General features: G+C 33.7%; 2 protein-coding genes across 2 annotated transcripts in view; both read left to right on the top strand.

Moving 5' to 3' along the window:
• The window catches only part of wdr90 (WD repeat domain 90), a 48,986-nt gene extending 41,231 nt beyond the window's left edge, over positions 1 to 7,755 (top strand). The window contains exons 37-42 of the mRNA XM_056450631.1: positions 1,798 to 1,978; positions 2,165 to 2,295; positions 3,445 to 3,588; positions 3,676 to 3,795; positions 7,132 to 7,216; positions 7,298 to 7,755. Of these exons, the coding sequence (XP_056306606.1) occupies positions 1,798 to 1,978; positions 2,165 to 2,295; positions 3,445 to 3,588; positions 3,676 to 3,795; positions 7,132 to 7,216; positions 7,298 to 7,455 (819 nt within the window). The 3' untranslated portion in view covers positions 7,456 to 7,755. The remainder of the gene's footprint in view (positions 1 to 1,797; positions 1,979 to 2,164; positions 2,296 to 3,444; positions 3,589 to 3,675; positions 3,796 to 7,131; positions 7,217 to 7,297) is intronic.
• A 2,349-nt stretch (positions 7,756 to 10,104) lies between these two features.
• The window catches only part of rhot2 (ras homolog family member T2), a 28,569-nt gene continuing 19,829 nt past the window's right edge, over positions 10,105 to 18,844 (top strand). Inside the window, exons 1-7 of the mRNA XM_056450509.1 lie at positions 10,105 to 10,266; positions 12,548 to 12,606; positions 12,704 to 12,785; positions 14,450 to 14,493; positions 16,418 to 16,471; positions 16,573 to 16,625; positions 16,704 to 16,812. Of these exons, the coding sequence (XP_056306484.1) occupies positions 10,230 to 10,266; positions 12,548 to 12,606; positions 12,704 to 12,785; positions 14,450 to 14,493; positions 16,418 to 16,471; positions 16,573 to 16,625; positions 16,704 to 16,812 (438 nt within the window). The 5' untranslated portion in view covers positions 10,105 to 10,229. The remainder of the gene's footprint in view (positions 10,267 to 12,547; positions 12,607 to 12,703; positions 12,786 to 14,449; positions 14,494 to 16,417; positions 16,472 to 16,572; positions 16,626 to 16,703; positions 16,813 to 18,844) is intronic.

Below are 18,844 nucleotides of genomic sequence, written 5' to 3'. Positions count from 1 at the left end.
GCATTTACTAACACAGACTATATTTGAAGTATTTGGAAGTAATTTGCATTTTCCTCCTGTAGAAAAACGTCATAAGAACAATTACAACAGTGTTTTTAAAAGTCTAAACACTTTATTGCTATAGTATACAACCAAGCACATGTGGTCAGAACATGTCGCAGGTAATAAAGTATTAAGTAAAATGCTAGCAGGCATCTGTAGCTCCGCTCACGCTCTGCCTCTTTGCCCTTGTTTGGTGATCCCAGGGCGGTGTGAGGATGCGCGAACAAAATGGCGACGGTTGGCCACGCCTACTTGTAGCTTCTTTTGGGTTCTTCAGAAACCTATGGGTGATGTCACGGATACTACGTCCATATCTTTTACAGTCTATGGCTATGGGTGAATTAAATAAACTAAGTGAAGTTTATTTATAAACTAAATTCGAGAGGAGAATGCGCTTCACCAATTCTTAAATCACTATAAATAACCAGAGTATCTTACTTTAGCCATCTTCGTCTTGAAGAATTCCCCCTTCCACCTCTACTCCTCCCCTTTCAAGCAGCACGGAGGCCCAATGGTTAGCATCATTGCCTCACAGGAAGAATGCTGTGAGGCTGTCTCCCGGGACAGCATGCCAAATACACTTTATAATTAATCATCAGCTAAGGGGGAAACTCTTGAAATTGGTTGTGAGTGCGTGTGAGTGTGTGCGTGAGTGTGTGCGTGAGTGTGTGCGTGAGTGTGTTCGTGAGTGTGTTCGTGAGTGTGTGCGTGTGTGTGTGTGTGAGTGCGTGTGTGCGTGCGTGTGTGTGTGTGTGTGTGTGAGTGCGTGTGTGCGTGTGAGTGTGTGCGTGTGTGTGTGCGTGTGTGTGTGTGTGTGTGTGTGTGAATGTGAGAGTGTTATGGCTGGAAGGGCATCCACTGTGTAAAACATATGCTACATATGTTGGCGGTTCATTCCACTGTGGTGACCCCTGATAAGTAAAGGGACTAAGCCGAAAGAAAATGAATGAAATACAGAAATGGCCAGATGTAGAGTTGAAAACTTTTATAATATTTGTTTTTATTGACCCTACAAGTTGATTTCAAGAAAAGATTCTTTGAGTTGATCAAAAGTAAGATTAAGGACATGAATCCTGAAAAAAATATTAATCTCTTCATAAAAATATGTATTTTCAACATTATTGATTACACAGGCAATGTTTCTTTAGCATTAAATTATCATTCATTCATTCATTTTCCTCCAGCTTAGTCCCTTGTTTATCAGAGGTAGCCACAACGGAATGAACCGCCAACTATTTCAGCATATGTTTTAAACAGCGGATGCCCTTCCAGCTGCAACCCACTACTGGGAAACACCCATACACACTCACACTCATACACCACGGCCAATTTAGTCCATCCTGTTAAGTGCATGTGTTTGGACTGTGGGGGAAACCGGAGCTCCCGAAGGAAACCCACGCCCACATGGGGAGAACATGCAAACTCCACACAGAAATTCCAACTGGCCCAGCTGGGACTCGAACCAGCGACCATCTTACTGTGAGGTGACATTGCTAACCACTGAGCCACTTTAAATCATCATATTAGACAGATTTCTGCAGGGTCATGTGACGCTGAATACTGGATCACTAATGCAAAAAATTCAGTTTTCAATAGAAAAACTCTCACATCCTTATTGTAAATGAGGAAAAATTGTAATAGTGTTGATTTATTTATTGTTTTTATTGATTAAACCCCACACAATGACCGCATCAAACTCAAACAAACTCTCGAGAATCTTATTATTGTTTGTCTTTAATTGTGTGTTGATGTCAGAGCTGTGAGTGTGTGTGTTGGAGTCCCCCGAGGGGTGTGTGTGGCTCCAACGGGCGAGTGTGTGTCGCAGCGGGATACAGTGACGGGACGGTGAGGATCTTCAGTCTGGATTCAGCAGAGATGGAGCTCAAACTACAACCTCAGCCTGAGTCTGTGTGTGCACTGCAGTTCTCACACCACGGTCAGTGTTTGTGTCGTGTCTGTGTGTCCATCTCTGTGTTTATACCATATATATATATATTTATCTGTGTGTGTGTGTGTGCGTGCGTGCGTGCGTGCGTGCGTGCGTGTGTTCCCCATATGCATGTTTGCATCACTTTCTCTCTTAGTGAGTGTTTGTTTTTGTGTTCAATGTCTGTGTGTGTAGGTGATGTGCTTTTGTCTGGTGCTCGTGATGGTCTCATCACTGTCTGCAGTCCCGTCACTGGCGTGTCTGTTCGCACCATCACTGACCACAGGGGGGCCTCCATCACTACAGTGCAGTGCACCAGCAAACAGGTTTGAGCATCAACGAAATATGATCTGCCAGTTGTGTTGCCTTTGAAAAATGCCCAGCAAACCTGAAGCACATGCTTAACATTGCATTTTATATTTTCTTTTTCTATATTTTAGATTTAGACATTATAATAATTTTATTTAGTTTCATTTAATTATTCATTCATTCATTCATTCATTCATTCTATTATTCATTCATGTATTTCTTTATTCATTCATTCCATTATTCATTCATGTATTTCGTTATTCATTCATTTACTTACTCATTTATTTATTTATTAATTAATTTATTTATTCGTTCGTTTCTTCGTTTAGTCAGTCACTCATTCATTCATTCATTAACTCATTCATGTATGTATTTATTTCTTTAATAATTCATTAATTAATTTATTCATTCGTTTGTTTGTTCGTTCATTCACTCACTCACTCACTCATTTTTGTATTTATTCATTCATTCATTCATTTATTAATATAATTATTGTTCGTTCATGCATGCGTTTGTTCGTTCATGCGTCGATCGCTCACTTACTCATTTTTGTATGTATTTATTTTTATTTATTCATTCATTTATTCATTCCTTTTTTCATTCATTTATTAATATAATTATAATTTGTTTGCTCGTGTGTTCGTTCGTTTGTGCGTGTATTCGTTCATTCGTGTGCCCACTCATTCACTCACCCATTCATCCATCCATTCATTCATTCATTCATGTATGTATGTATGTATGTATTTATTTACAAATTTATTTATTCATTCATTCTTTTATTTATTTATTTATTCATTCATTTAGTCATTCATTAATTCATTTATTTATTCATTTGTTCACTCACTCATCATTTATGGATGTATTTATTTATTAATTAATAAATTTATTCCTTTTTTTATTCATTCAATCATTTATTTATTTATTTATTCGTTCATGCTTAATTTGTTCATTTGTTCGTTCACTCATTCATTTATCCATTCATTCATTCATGTATGTATTTACAATTTTTTTTAATTCATTCATTTATTTATTCATTCATTTATTAACTTATTTATTTGTTTATTAATAATTCATTTATTTATTTATTCATTAATTAATTTATTTGTTTATTAATAATTAATTTATTTATCCATTCATTTATTTATTTCTGTGCTGGTGTCTCCCAGTATAAGGAGTTTGGTTTGGATGGAAATGAGCTCTGGTTGGCTGTGAGCGCAGACAGGCGCGTCAGCATCTGGGCTGCTGATTGGACAGATAATAAATGCGATCTGCTTGACTGGCTGACGTTTCCAGCTCCCAGCCCACCAGAGGTGATTTACACATTTTGTTAATAAATACACAGATGCATGTACCTGTTTTATAGTAGCTGATAAGTCTATTTTGTGTGTGTTAATCAGGATTTACACACATTGCCACCCAGTCTGGCAGCATTCAGCCCTAGTCAGAGAGGAGTTGTGGTTTACACCGGTTATGCTATGGAAAAAGAGATCATCTTTTACAGCCTTTACAAAAAACAGGTACTTAAACACAAGGATGGACTGCTATAAAATGGGATGTAATGATGAACTGCAAACTGGTTGACAATCTGTTCGATTCAAATCAGTTGAGATGCCAGATATCAGGGGTCACCACAGCGGAATGAACCGACAACTAACTACTCCGACAACTATTCCGGTTTTACGCAGCGAATGCCCTTCCAGCCACAACCCAGAAGCCTACTGGGAAACATCCATACACACTCACATTTACACACACACTCATACACTACGGCCAATTTACCTATGAGCAATTAATCTGCGCAAGTTAATCCACCCTAAAAATGTGTTGTTTTGGAAAAATTCAAACAAAGACAAACCATTGTGCTCCTCAGTTTGATTCGTAGCCAGTTTGCCATGAGGGAATGATGCTCAAAACAAAGCCCCGCCCCCTACTCAATATTCAGTTCCAGTTGAAAATACATCAACATACTGAAATAAAAGTCTCAGCAACTTCCATTTCATGTAGACTTTACAGCATTATTCATAAGTGCAGCGCTACTTTAGTTTACAGCGGTAACCTATGAAACTGCTGTTCGTAAGCGCCACCTGCTGGCAAAGAGTGAATCTGTGGCTCATTCAGCTTGTCTGTTTCATGTTTGGATGCTTTTTAATGCGCTCACCTAACCCCACCCCTAACCCTACCCGTCAAAGTGACGTCACTCACTCCATTTAGTGCATTGTGTCTGACATTGCATCGCTGAGGGATGCAATCTCAACTTGCATCATAAAGGCTGCATCCAGATACTATTGATCATTTTAAAGGGCAGCTATTATGCAAAAATCACTTTTATAAGGGGTTTAAACACTGTTGTGTGGCAGCAGTGTGTGAATATAACCATCTTCTAATGGTACAAATGTATTTAATTTTTATAATCACATTTGATAAAAACAGTCTGCAGAAACACTTTGATTGACATTCCCCCTTTGTACGTGTCATCAGCGGGGGAAAGCCCCGCCCATTAGTGACAATCTGACCCTCATTAACGTTAGTCATGTTTTTGAATCTGCCACTATGCTGACACTCAGGCATTTGTAGCTCCGCCCTCTTTTGAAAAGAGCACAATCTCATTTGAATTTAAAGCGACAGTCACTAAAACAGCACAATTAGCATTAACGCCAAAAAGGGTCAGTTTCAGAGAGTTATAAAACATTATTTGTGTGGTATTGTGAGCTTAAACTTCACATACAAACTCTAGGCACATCAGAGACTTATTTTACATTTTGTTAAAAAAGGCATCATAGGTCCCCTTTAAAAGGAAAAAGCACAAGCAAGGCCTTATTTTGTTTATATGAAGAAATATCTTTTATTTGTGTAACTTTGATTTGGGTTTAGTTTTAATAGTTAAATTACTTTTGTTATATTTCAATTTCATAAAGAAACATGCATGCAGACCTAGTAAAAGGACACCATTTTGTTTACTTTGTAATAATAATAATAAAATAAGGCACAGCCAAGGGACAGTTCACCCGAAAATGAAAATGTACTCACTCACCCTCAATTGGTTATAATCCTTTATGAGTTTCTTTTTTATGTTGAACGTAAATGAAGATATTTTGAAGAATGCTGAAAACCTGTAACCATTGATTTCCATAGTAGGAAAAACAAATAAAATGAAAGTCAATGCATTCCAACATTTTTCAAAATATCTTCTTTTGTGTGAACAGAAAAACGAAACTCAAACAGGTTTGGAACAGGGACAGTAAAAGATGTCAAATTGTTCATTTTTGTGTGAACTGTGCTTTTATTACAAACATGCACTGTTTTAGAAATGTTTTAAACTTGTAAAACTCATTCTTGAGGTGCAGATGATCACAGAGAGCTGAACAGATCTTTTAATCCTGGTTGCTTTGCACAAGTCCTGTCTAGTGGATATGTTTATAAGCATTACTATGGAAACACTTTAATACGTGGCTGTCAATCAAATCAATGGGCGGGGAAACCGCACTCCTACGTCACGTTGCAGTCGGCCTCAAGATGGGAGGGATTTGGATCCCATTTTAACGTCAGGAAATTAAAAAAAAGAGACTTATTGTGTTTCTATCACTCCAATATGACTGTGGACACACTATACCTACACACAGTTCTGTCCAAACAGCTTACAAAAGATGATTTTCGTCAGAGGTGCCCTTTATATCTTACTTTGCGCCAATAGCCTAGTGGTTATTTCAGTGTTTGCCAACCCTGTTCCTGGAGGCACACCAACAGGACATATTTTGAATGTCTCCCTTATCTGACCCATTCACTTCAGGTTTTGGAGTCTCTTCTAATCTTTTGATGAGTTGATTCAGGTGTGTTTGATTAGGGAGAGGTTGAAAATGTGTACCGTTGGTGTGCCTTCAGGAACAGGGTTGGGAAACACTGGGTTAGTGCGTTGACATATAGCACCCAGGTGCTCGTGGCGACCCGAGTTCGATTCCTGGCTCGAGGTCCTTTGCCGATCCTTCCCCTCTCTCTGCTCCTAATACTTTCCTGTCAATAAAGGTGAAAACCCCTAAAAAATAATTATTATTAAAAAAAAAAAGATGTGAAAAAATTGATTCATGAATTGAACCGTGAGTTCAGTGTATCCAGGGTGTCCGCAGGGTCTTAAAAAGTATTAAAAGTTCAAAAAATAATTATGAGAAAATTAAGGCCCTTAAAAGGTATTAAAGTCTTAATCTCGTTTTTACGAGGTCTTAATTTTGTTCAAGCGTTGTCTGAAGTGTTTTACTCCAAAAAAGCACAGATATATTTATTTTCCTCCTAATATTAACAGCGACATGCTCGATCCATGCGATTGGTTCAGACCAGGCCACGCTCCTCCATCTGGGTGATGTCACGTAATTTGTGACAAACACGGGAAGGTGATGTGATGCTCTCCACATATAGTGAAACCAAAGAGCGAAACAGACGGCAAAATGGGAAAATGTAAGTTTGCGTACTCCTGGTTGGAGAAAGACGAGTTTAAACAGTGGCTGAAACCTGTCGCTGAAAACAACTGCGTTATTTTTTTCTTTCAAGCTTTGTTTCTTTCGAGCTTATCTGAGTTCTGTTGATTTATTTAACTACAGCTGTTTGGTAACAACTGCTTATTCAGTTAAAGGTTTAATACTTATTAGAACTTGTAGTGGCGATGAGGTCTTGAAATATTCTGAGGTCTTTAAAAAGTCTTAAAAAGGTATGAAATTACCTTTAGGATTCCTGCATATACCCTGGTATCCTTACATCGCTAACCCCTCTTGACTTTAATAATCATTGCGTGAACCTCAGTTTTCTCCTCACAGTTTTATTGGCCGGTTAAGATAATGATGAATAGTTTTGTGTGTGTTTTTCAGATTGTGAGGACGATCTCTCTCTCCGACTGGGCTCTCAGCCTCAGTCTCTGCTCATCTGGAAAACTCCTCGCTGTCGGCTCAAACCGTTAGCGTCTTGCTTTATAACCATAAAACATAATGTTTACGAGTTCTACGGTCATCTAACAGTGATGTTTTGTGTTTTCAGAGCGCATCCTGAAGCTCATTCATTCCTCCAGCGGTCGCTTCCAGGATTTTACATCTCACAGTGACTCCGTTCAGGTGTGCAGCTTCAGCATTTCTGGATCTCAGCTCTTCACTGCTGCTCACAATCAGCTCCTCCTGTGGACTGTACATGGGTTGTGATGCTAGTGCAACACTCATGCTAACGCTGCATCTTCATGCTTTATAAACGTTAAATAGTTTGATTCCTCACAGTTCAGATTGTGTAGTTTGTTTTTTGTAGAAATGCACTGATGTCAGAGCAGTTTTGCGTCTAGTTAGCAAGGCTTGAAGTTTTATTGACTGATGTTTTTGTACTTGTTTTTATAGTCATTTAATACTTTTGAAAGATGGTGCTTTTAGGATTATTATTTTTATGTTTTACAATGTTCAAATGCCCTGAAATGCACTTTAAAATTCATAATTAAAGTTCATAAATACTGACGTACTGATGTTTTCATTAAATAAAAGCAGTGATATAGGGCTCTATTTTAACAATCTAGGTGCAAAGTCTAAAGCACATAGCGCAAAAGCGTTAAGGGCGTGTCTGAATTCGCTTTTGCTATTTTAAAGATGGAAAAATACGGTCTGTGCCCCGGCGCATGGTCTAACAGGGTTGTGCTGATTCGCTTAATGAGTTCTGGGTGTGTTTTGAGCATAACGTGCATTAAACCAATCAGTCTCATCTCCCATTCCCTTTAAGAGTCAGTTGTGTCGCACCATGGCGCATTTGTTATTTATATGGCGGACTTTGTAAGTGGACAAACTGAACGCTTTACTAGCGAGAAAACAGTTAAACAGAGCATCTGCAGCGTGAGGGTGAAGAACGAGCCTCCTCCATTCAGCCTCTTTACTTTCTCTTTACTTTTACTCTTTGCTCTTTTACTTTCGTTGATAAGAAAACGGTGTTGTACACACTCCACTGAAAACATCCATTAGCCTACATATTTCATACATAATTTACTTTGTTAAACACAAAGATTTGTTTCAAAATTATTTCTATATTCAGTTCTAATTTCCAGCAAACAAATAAAATGAGTGTTGTCAAACAACTGAGTTATATCCAGGGCTTAATTTGTGCAGGAGCAAGCTGGATCTGACACTTCTGAAATCTGATCCGGCACCTTATTTTACCGATCTACCGGCGCCGTTTATTTCACTTCCTCAAACGCGCCATTAATGTGTCTTAACACATCTCCTTTTAGACCAGCACACACGTGAGTCCACAAGGTGGCGCAAATGAACTTGCTGTTTAAACAAAGTGGCGCAAAACGTGAAAATAAGGATTGCGCTGGTTTGAAAATAGCATCAATCACGCCATACATGACTTGCGCATTATTGCGCCGGGTGTATGATAAGCCCATAGAGTTACAGTAAAACTGATTTTGTCACAAATACTAAATTTGTGTGTATTACATATTATATACAGCGCTATTCAGGTCGTAATTGTACATTTTATTAGTATATAATAGAACAGAATAGAAACCTGTTTTAATATTTTATTATATGAAGGATTCATTTTTGATTATTTTTATGTGATTTTTTTGTACAAGATAAATATATATAACGGTTTTTATAAAATTATACAGTAATATTTGTAATGGCTTGTTTTTTGTTTGTTTTTAAAGTCTTGATAAGTTTTACACAGTTTTAATACATTTGCAGATATTGTTCCCTTTATTTTTAAACGGTTTACACTTTAAGCTTGTAAAAAATACTCTGAAATTGTCATATTTGTCAAAATTCATAGTGACAATTTCAGAGTACAACTGTTACTGTATAATTTTATCAAAACCATTATATATTTAGCTTGAACAAAGAAAAACATTAAAATAATAAAAAATTAATCCTTCAATAATAAAATATTAAAACAGGCTTCTATTCTGTTCTATTATATACTAATAAAATGTACATTTACAACCTGAATGGCACTGTATATAATATGTAATACACACATTTAGTATTAGTGACAAAATCAGTTTTACTGTAACTCTATGGGCTTATCATACACCCGGCGCAATAATGCGCAAGTCATGTATGGCGTGATTGATGCTACTTTCAAACCAGCGCAATCCTTATTTTCACGTTTTGCGCCACTTTGTGGACTCATGGGTGTGCTGGTCTGAAAGGAGATGTGTTAAGACATGTTAAGACAACAGCGGCATTGACCAACTAAAAGCTGGGGGTGTCGCGGACTGTTACAGCCAAAACAATTTTAAATATGCTAATAATAAAAAAATGCTAATAGTTGCTAAGTGATATGCTAACTAATATAGCTTAAAATAAAGTCACTGACAGCTAATACAATTAAACCAATATGATCACTATTATATTATACTTTCATTAATATGTTGTAATAAAAATGCAATGCTTGGCAATGTAAATTACATCAAAATATCATAATATCGCCTGTAGGTCTTTTTCAAAACACTAGTAAATGAATTCTGTTTGATATAATGCTGTATTGCATGAATTACTACATTTTTCCATATTTTTTAAGAATTATAAAGTATTTTTATTACTCTTCAGTTTAAAATGGGCTAGTTGGATTATCCGAAAATGCCTTCATTTAATCCCCATTAGGTTATTCATTCAGTCAGTTAACAGAGATATATTGGCCTCATTGTTTAATTAACAACATATTGTGTTACGCACTATGTGAATAATACCGAAATATGCAGAATACATGCAATAAAACCTATCAAAATATGATAATCCGAAGTTTATTCAAATAAAACGACAGAAACGTACAGTAGAGGGCGCTCCATTTGGGCTCCAACCGGAAGTGAGCAGAGCGGCCAGTTTCTTTGGATGGAATGGGGCTAGTCGGAAACTAGCACCGAGCTTTGAATTGAATTTGAAGTTTTTGGTCAAGATAGTCGCGACTCGTCGGAGAGTTCATTAGAGAGCGGACTGAAATGAAACGCGATGTCCGGATACTGCTGTTGGGGGAACGTAAGATAGTATTCCTTTTGTATATCAAGAGAAAGTAAATGTGACAGTTTAATGAAAGTTAGCATGATTAGAGAGAGCTAACCTCAACCTTGAGCTGCTACAGACGAGATGTGAAGTAAACACACTGCTGTCTTGCCTTATTCGTGCTTTTAAATCCTGTACTTTGCTTTAATATGCTGTTAGCGTCATGCATAAAGCAAAATACAGGATAACTGACTTTATTAACAAGTTGACAAGTTTACCTGTGCAGGATTACAGGCTAATGACAGTTCAGAAGTTTAGCAGATTCATCCTATATTTACGTATTTTTATGTATCGAGTGAAGTCTAACATATTACTTGGAGTTTATGTTTTATTTTAATTTTAGTTTGTCTGCAGAGTACATTTGCTCATCCTGACAGATTTCATAATTATTTCTCTGACTTCAGGATATTAATGAGAATGAATTGAAGTAAATGCATTAATACTTCAATGCAAATTACCAGAAAAATAACAGGCATTCTAAATGTATTCAACAAAACTACTTAAAATAATACATAACATAAACGTATGGATGCACATGCGTATTCGATTCAATTTAAGCATATTTGTATATCACTTTGAACTATAAGTATTGTTCTAAAGTAGCTTTACAAAAGGTACATGTTATTAGTATTACATGACCCATACACAACCTTTGGCAAAAGATGAAATTAGGCCTAATAAATTTGTAGCTAATAAATATGCCATATGAGACTTTCTGAATGTGTGGTGCATATATTGATAATAAAAGTGTTGGCATGGTAACTATCAAGGTGTGGAGTTTGTGCCTAGTTAAACATCAAATGAACCTGAAGAGTAAATAGATCCTTCCACCTGTGACTGTGACATAATGCACGTATTCCTGGAGAGCTGTAAATAATACTGTGGATGAAGATATTTTGCTCAGATATTATCACATATAAATGTGTGTGTGTGTGTCTATATATATATATTTTTTTATATATATGTGTATGTGTGTTTGTATGTATGTGTGTGTGTATATATATATATATATATATATATATATATATATATATATATATATATATATATATATATATATATATATATATATATATATATATTGTATGTGTGTATATTTATATTTTCCTATTTTTCTGGAAAAGTATATTGTCTTCAAAATGAATATTTTTCTCCATTTCTCAGTGAATATAGGCAATGTCTTTTGGTGCTTTTAAACAAAACAGATTTATTAAACAGATATATTTATTAAAATAATATCTTAGTCAACAAACATATTTAGAAATCAAAAGATAAAACATCTAAATTCATGCAGAATCAAATCAAATCACTTTTATTGTCACATCATCAGCGGCACGTGTGCTGTGATGAGTGAAAAGCTTAGGTGCTGGCTCCAGACAGTGCAAATACAGACAGTGAAAATACAACTACAATATTGCAAAAAAAAAAAAAAAACATTACAACCTACAGAATTTCAACTCAGTTTTGTTTTACTTCTCTTGATTTTTCCTCTTATTTTAAAATTTGCATTTTATATTTTTCTATAAAATATAAATTTGGCTGTACTAGTTATATATAATATAATGATGTAAAGCTTTCTATTAAAAATATTAATTTAGTCTACTTGTATATGTTGAGCACTGTATTTTTGATTATTTATATATATATATATATATATATATATATATATATATATATATATATATATATATATACATACATACATACATACATACATACATACATACATACATACATACATACATACACACATACATACACACATACACACATATATATATATATATATATATATATATATATATATATATATATATATATATATACACATATACATACACACACACACACATATAACTCTTATATGCCAAATGTTGTTCAGTAGAAATGCATTAATGTCACAGAGCATCCGTTTAGCAAGAATAACTCTATTTGTAAGAATAAATGTTGCTTACATATCACAATAAAGATTTATTTTTCTAAATTGGCCAGTTCAAGTCAAGTTCAGCTTTATTGTCATTCCGCTACATGTGTAAACAATGACATACTGTCAGAATTTGCCATGGGTGTAAATAATGTCAGGCTTGACCGTATGTAAACTTGATTAATTGGTTGAATTTACAGAAAAGATGCTATATTGTCAATAGTTATCAGTATTTGATATGTTTGTTATATTGCCCAGCCCTACTTGTGGTTCTGCCAAATAAGCTGTGTTTATTGGATTAAAAAAAATTGAATTGGATTCTTTTTCTTGTAGCCAAAGTGGGAAAGACGTCTCTCATCATGTCTCTGGTCGGAGAGGAGTTTCCCGAGCAGGTGAGTTTTCTCCTGTGAGCCTCTCCTACTGATGCTGATGTGTGTTTGGCTGATGAAGTTGACGTGTGTGTGCGTGTGTTTGTGTCTGTGTCGTCAGGTTCCTCTCCGGGCCGAGGAGATCACTATCCCTGCAGACGTCACACCAGAAAAAGTGCCCACACATATAGTCGACTATTCAGGTGCGGCTAACCTTAATCTTGGTCTCATTTTAAAACAAATTTTAAGAAAATAAAAATGTTATGTCTTTGTTTATGAAAATAATAGAACAATAGATGTACAGTTGAAGTCAAAATTATTAGCCCTGCACAAAATAGTGTATCGTTATCAATGTAAAGTAAATGTCAACTGGTGGTGATGTCTGGTACTGCGACCAAACAAAGTTTTGCTGAAAGCTCATTTTATGAGATGTCAACTACAAATTTGAAATATAAGCTGTTTTAATATTTACCTTACATTTTCTTTCCAAAGATGCATGAACTGTGAATATAGACCAAGTTATTCAGCAACTGTTACTCTTAGTTTGGGATGGTCATTTTTGAGAAAAGAAGGGAAAGAAGGACACCGATATAGTCTCAGAAAACGTTTTACAGAAATCTCATTTTGCATGCTATCTTCATCAAATTGGAAATATAAACTCATGAAACATTTGGTCTTCAAGTTATATTTTTTTCTAGGACATTACATTAATGATTTCCTGTGTTTGTATGTGGAAAAACAAATATTGAACACGATACAATTTTTTTCTCGTGATTTTATAATGGATAACCTTTTACATTTTTGAGCATGTAACTTCCCCTTTTACCACAGTAAAGCTCAACATGTCTTCTTTCCAATGATACATAATTTGTTTTTGTAGCTTACTGGAGTGAGGAACTGTTACTATTTAAAGTTAGGTAGGTGTAAATCCCCAAAAGTGAGTGCTGGGTAACAGGTTAAACAATATGAACCATAATTTTCCATATTTTTGACAATATTTGCAATGTAGACCTCAAATTCGAAAGTATTGGTGGTATTTGAGCTGAAGTGACTTGAATATAGCCTCTAAAAAGCATCAGATTTTTTTTTTCATGGATTGCTGTAGCAAAGTAATGATTTACAACTCTGAGTATCCTTGCAAATGAATAAATAACTGTTTCTCAGTCATATCTATCAAAACCCAGTGACCAGATATGAAATATTTCAAATGATATATATAGGTTGTCATGATTGCTTTATGTTTAGACTGCAATATTAGGGTTTAAAATTGTAACCGTAAATGGTCCAACAGGTTGAAGTGTGACAGTAAAAAGAGTTTGAACTCTTACTCTTCCTAGGTAAAATATATATTCAGAAGGCTTAGACCTGGGGTCACCAATTTTGTTCCTGGAGGGCCGGTGTCCTTCAGATTTTAGCTCCAACCCTAATCAAACACACCTGAACAAGCTAATCAAGGTCTTACTAGGTATATTTGAAACACCCAGGCAGGTGTGTTGAGGCAAGGTGGAGCTAAACCCTGCAGGGTCACCGGCCGTCCTAGACTGAGATTGGTGACCCCTGTCATGATTAGGTTATTTATTAAATTTAACCGTCCCATTATTGAGACGGTGTGGGGGGTGAACTGGAATGATATACAAGAAGTGTATCATTTACAGGAAATTGAATTAATTATTAGAGTAAAATCATGAAAAATACCTAAATGTAACAGGGAACATTTATTTCTGTAACTAATTTTTGTTTAACGTTTTGATCAACTTGTTAAACTGTGTCAGAGTGGACATTTTGCACCATCTTGCAATTTTGCATGTGTATGAAATGAGATGTAATGTTTGGCCAGGATTATTAATACTCAGTGTCTTCTGAACAGAGAATGAACAGACTGATGAAGTGTTGAGGGAGGAAATCGTCAAGGTAAGAGGAGTCTTTAACCAATATAAATAAATTGTAATGAGTAACTTGCATTGATAATATTATTAACAATGCCACATGATCCTTTAGTTGTACCTCTGTTTTGCTGTTGCGCTTAAATAATATCAGTTGTAATCGGTGCTTTAAACATTGAAATCAAATGTGAAAGCTGCTTGTTTTTGTGGATTTCATTTTTCTTTTTATAAAGAGTTTAAAAGAACAGCATTTAGTTGTAATTGTGCTTAATTTGGTTCATTATAAAAGTCTTTACCATCACTTTTGAGTGATTTAATGGATCTTTATTAAATAAAAATTCAGAATAAATTATAATAATAATGGTAAAAATATATTGAAATGAAATATAGAATATTTAAAAAGTACTAAAATATTTGTACAAATATTAACAAACTAATATAACATTAATTTTAATATATTTAAATATTTATACAAATATTAACAAAATAATATAACATAAATTTTATTATATTGAATTATTTATACAAATATTAACAAAATAATATAACATAAATTTTTATATACTTAATTATTTATACAAATATTAACAAAATAATATAACATAAATTTTAACATATTTAATTGTTTATACAAATATTAACAAAATAATATAACATTAATTAATATATTTAATTATTTATACAAATATTAACAAACTAATATAACATTAATTTTAATATATTTAATTATTTATACAAATATTAACAAAATAAAAAAACATTAATTTTAATATATTTAATTATTTATACAAATATTAACAAAATAATTTAACATAAATGTTAATATATTTGTTTATACAAATATTAACAAAAAAATTTACATTAATTTTAATATATTTAATTATTTATACAAATATTAACAAAATAAAATAACATTAATTTGAATATATTTATTTATTATACAAATATTAACAAAAAAATTTAACATAAATTTTTATATATTTAATTATTTATACAAATATTAACAACATAAAATAACATTAATTTTAATTTATTTAATTATTTATACAAATATTAACAAACTAATATAACATTAATTTTAATATATTTAATTATTTATACAAATATTAACAAAATAATGTATTTAATTATTTATACAAATTTTAACAAAATAAAATAACATTAGTTTTAATATTTATTTCTTTATACAAATATTAACAAAGTAATATAACATTAAGTTTAATATATTTATTTCTTTATATAAATATCAACAAAATAATATAATATTAATTTCTTTACAAATATTAACAAAATAATATAACAATAATATATTTATTTCTTTATACAAATATAGCCTAGTGGTTAAGTGCGTCGACTTATAGCACCTTTCTGCGGTGACCCATGTTCGATTCCCGGCTCGAGGTCCTTTGCCGACCTTTCCCCTCTCTCTGCTCTGAACTATTTCCTGTCAATTCTCTGCACTGTTCTATTCATTAAATGTTAAAAACCCCTGAAAAAATTATTTTTAAAAAGTATATATTTAATTATTTATACAAATATAAAAAAAAGAATATAACATAACTTTTTATATATTTCTTTATAAAAATATTAACAAAGTAATATAACATTAATTTTTATATATTTTTTAATTATTTATACAAATATTAACAAAATATAATATTAACTTTAATATATTTATGTATTTATAAAAATATTAACAAACTAATATAACATTAATTTTAATATATTTATACAAATATTAACAAAATAAAATAACATTAATTGCTTAATATATTAGATTGATTCTTATATAATCATGTGACACTGAAGACTGAAGTAATGTTGCTGAAAGTTAGTAATGAAAAAGTACATTTTTAACATATATTACTGTTTTATCTTTACATGTTTGTGCTTTTATTATATATTAAATGTCATTTTTTTTATTGTTGTCATATAATTTCTTTTATTTATAGGCCAATGTGGTGTGTGTGGTTTATGATGTCACACAAGAGGAAACCATTGACAAGGTATCTGTTATCTAAATATCTGATGCTATATAAGGTGCTATCATTAAACATTATTAATACTTTTTAGTTTTATTTTTTCTGACCTGTTTTTTTTTCATCAGATCAGGACTAAATGGATTCCTCTGGTGAACGGAGGCGCTGAAAAAGGAAGCAAGTACGTCTCTAAAGCTCATACTCATGCATCACTATTGTTCAGGAATGAACAATGACTATTTTTGTATTTTTGCCATAGGATTCCCATCATCCTGGTGGGCAACAAGTCTGACCTGCGCTCTGGCAGCTCCATGGAAACCATCCTGCCAATCATGAACCAGTTTTCAGAGATTGAGACCTGTGTAGAGGTTTGAACCACACAAACACAACTTTTAACACACATCTCATACATTTTACCCATTGATAGTTTTCAGTCACGTGAAAGAAAAAACAGTGGGCGGTAATAGCAGCTACACTGTGATCTCCATAGAAACAATAAGTTATTTTTCCATCTGTTTCAAGCTACAAATATTTGGATCACATATTTAAAACGGAGATCACAAATTGTATATATTGGGCTCTTGTGATCCATATTCTGCACCCGCAGCCTTTTTTCAGTCATTAAAATTTTTCAGAACTTCAATTCGGTGATGTTTACGTTTATCTTGTGGATATTCCTCAGCGATTTAGTCATTATTGGTGACGTTATAGATTGTGTCTGCTTTTACATTTGCTGTCAGTTTCTTTTGCTTAGAATAGTATTTGCTGGTAAGGAAAATCTATTTGTTCAGCTATTATACTTTTGACTTTGCATTTCAATTTATATTTTAATAGCACTTAACCTGCAAAATCGAATAGAAACTATATAAAAGCACACAAACATTCTGACAGTTATAGGTACTATGGAATTTTATGGATCAATGATGCTACTAATCTGCACAAATCCATATATTTCTCCTTTCTGTCTGTTCTTTCTATGAGGGAATTCACCAGATATGCCTCTCGTCGTTTAGTGACACTAGGGCTGCACAATATATCGTTTCACCATTGATCTCACAATGTAATTATTCGCAATGGGCACATCGCGAGTATGCACAATGAGTCTGGATTATAATTGATCATTTCGCAAGTGTTTTTTAAGGCCTGTGACTGTGTTAGGGTTTTGAAAGCATTAAGATATAACAGCTGTGGCGGCAGGCCTTTTTTACACAGATCTACCAACTACCAAATGTCGTGAGTGCAGTATTAGAAGTTGAGATCGCATTTATGTAATTTATGCCTACAAGCATGCGGATCTCTTTGCTTGCGCGCCGATGTTTTTCTGCTCGTGCACAAAACTTCTTGCACGCCCCCTCAAATATAAGCCGCTTTAAGAGCGTGCAGATCTTCTTGTGCGCTCTCAAATAAACGCTGCTGAGGTGCGATTTAGTGCGTTTATGTAACGAGTATGTCTCCAGCATTTATTACATTTGCTAGGAATATTTATGAATGCCTCCAGTATTATTGCATCCTGAAATAAAGTAAAACGGCTATACGTCGTGTTTGCTGGCCTCACGCATCACGCACCTGTCACAGTCAGCACGTAACCTTAAAGGGTTAAACAAATGATGCACAGCACTACTACGGTCGGTTACAGAAAAGTTTGCGCTGTTATAATTCACTTACCTGTTAATACGTTTTGGTGCGATTATCACCTGCTATTAAAAAAATAGAATGTTTTGAATGAGAAGCTGTAATGTAGCTGTGGTGGATGAATCTTGGCGTGGCGCCCCACCATGGAAGAATGAATGTAGCAGAAACAATGCATAAGAATATGTATCTTTGACATATTAATAATGATTAAATTTATAGAATTGTTTATAAGACGAAGGCTATGCAGTGTTATTTGATTTATTCAATTCATTTATACCTGAATACAGCTTGACTCATCTAAAAAAACAAAACGCTGTTTATTTAATTTTTATATTATTTATTATATTTTATGCACTCCCCTACAGAATCATCCCAATATATATACTATTTCCAAATAGTTTGTATTCAACTCATCTAATGAAATTGTACTTATATCGTAGAATAAAAAAATATTGCTATGTTAGATTTTTCCAATATTGTGCAGCCCTAAGTAACACTATATCTTATTGCATAACTACAAATATTCAGGGGTGGGTGCGGGGATAGGGGGTTTGGCTAAAAAATAAAGAAATCGCTTAGCCTTGACTGACTTGACGGTCAGCGTGGGATATTTTGCCCACCAGGGGGACGTTCCCCTAATGATGTGACGTCATATGAAAACGATAAACTTTTAGCTGTAACTAATTCACAGATCATTTATTGTACCATTCTGTCTATGCCCTCTTTTAAGTTAGAGCTAAAAAACTGCTTTTATCTGTCTCTTTAAAT

The sequence above is a fragment of the Danio aesculapii genome, chromosome 24 (genome assembly GCF_903798145.1).
Source record: "Danio aesculapii chromosome 24, fDanAes4.1, whole genome shotgun sequence".
NCBI lineage: Eukaryota > Metazoa > Chordata > Actinopteri > Cypriniformes > Danionidae > Danio > Danio aesculapii.
The sequence above is the reverse complement of the archived record's forward strand: the minus strand, read 5'-3'. Positions and strand labels throughout refer to the sequence as shown.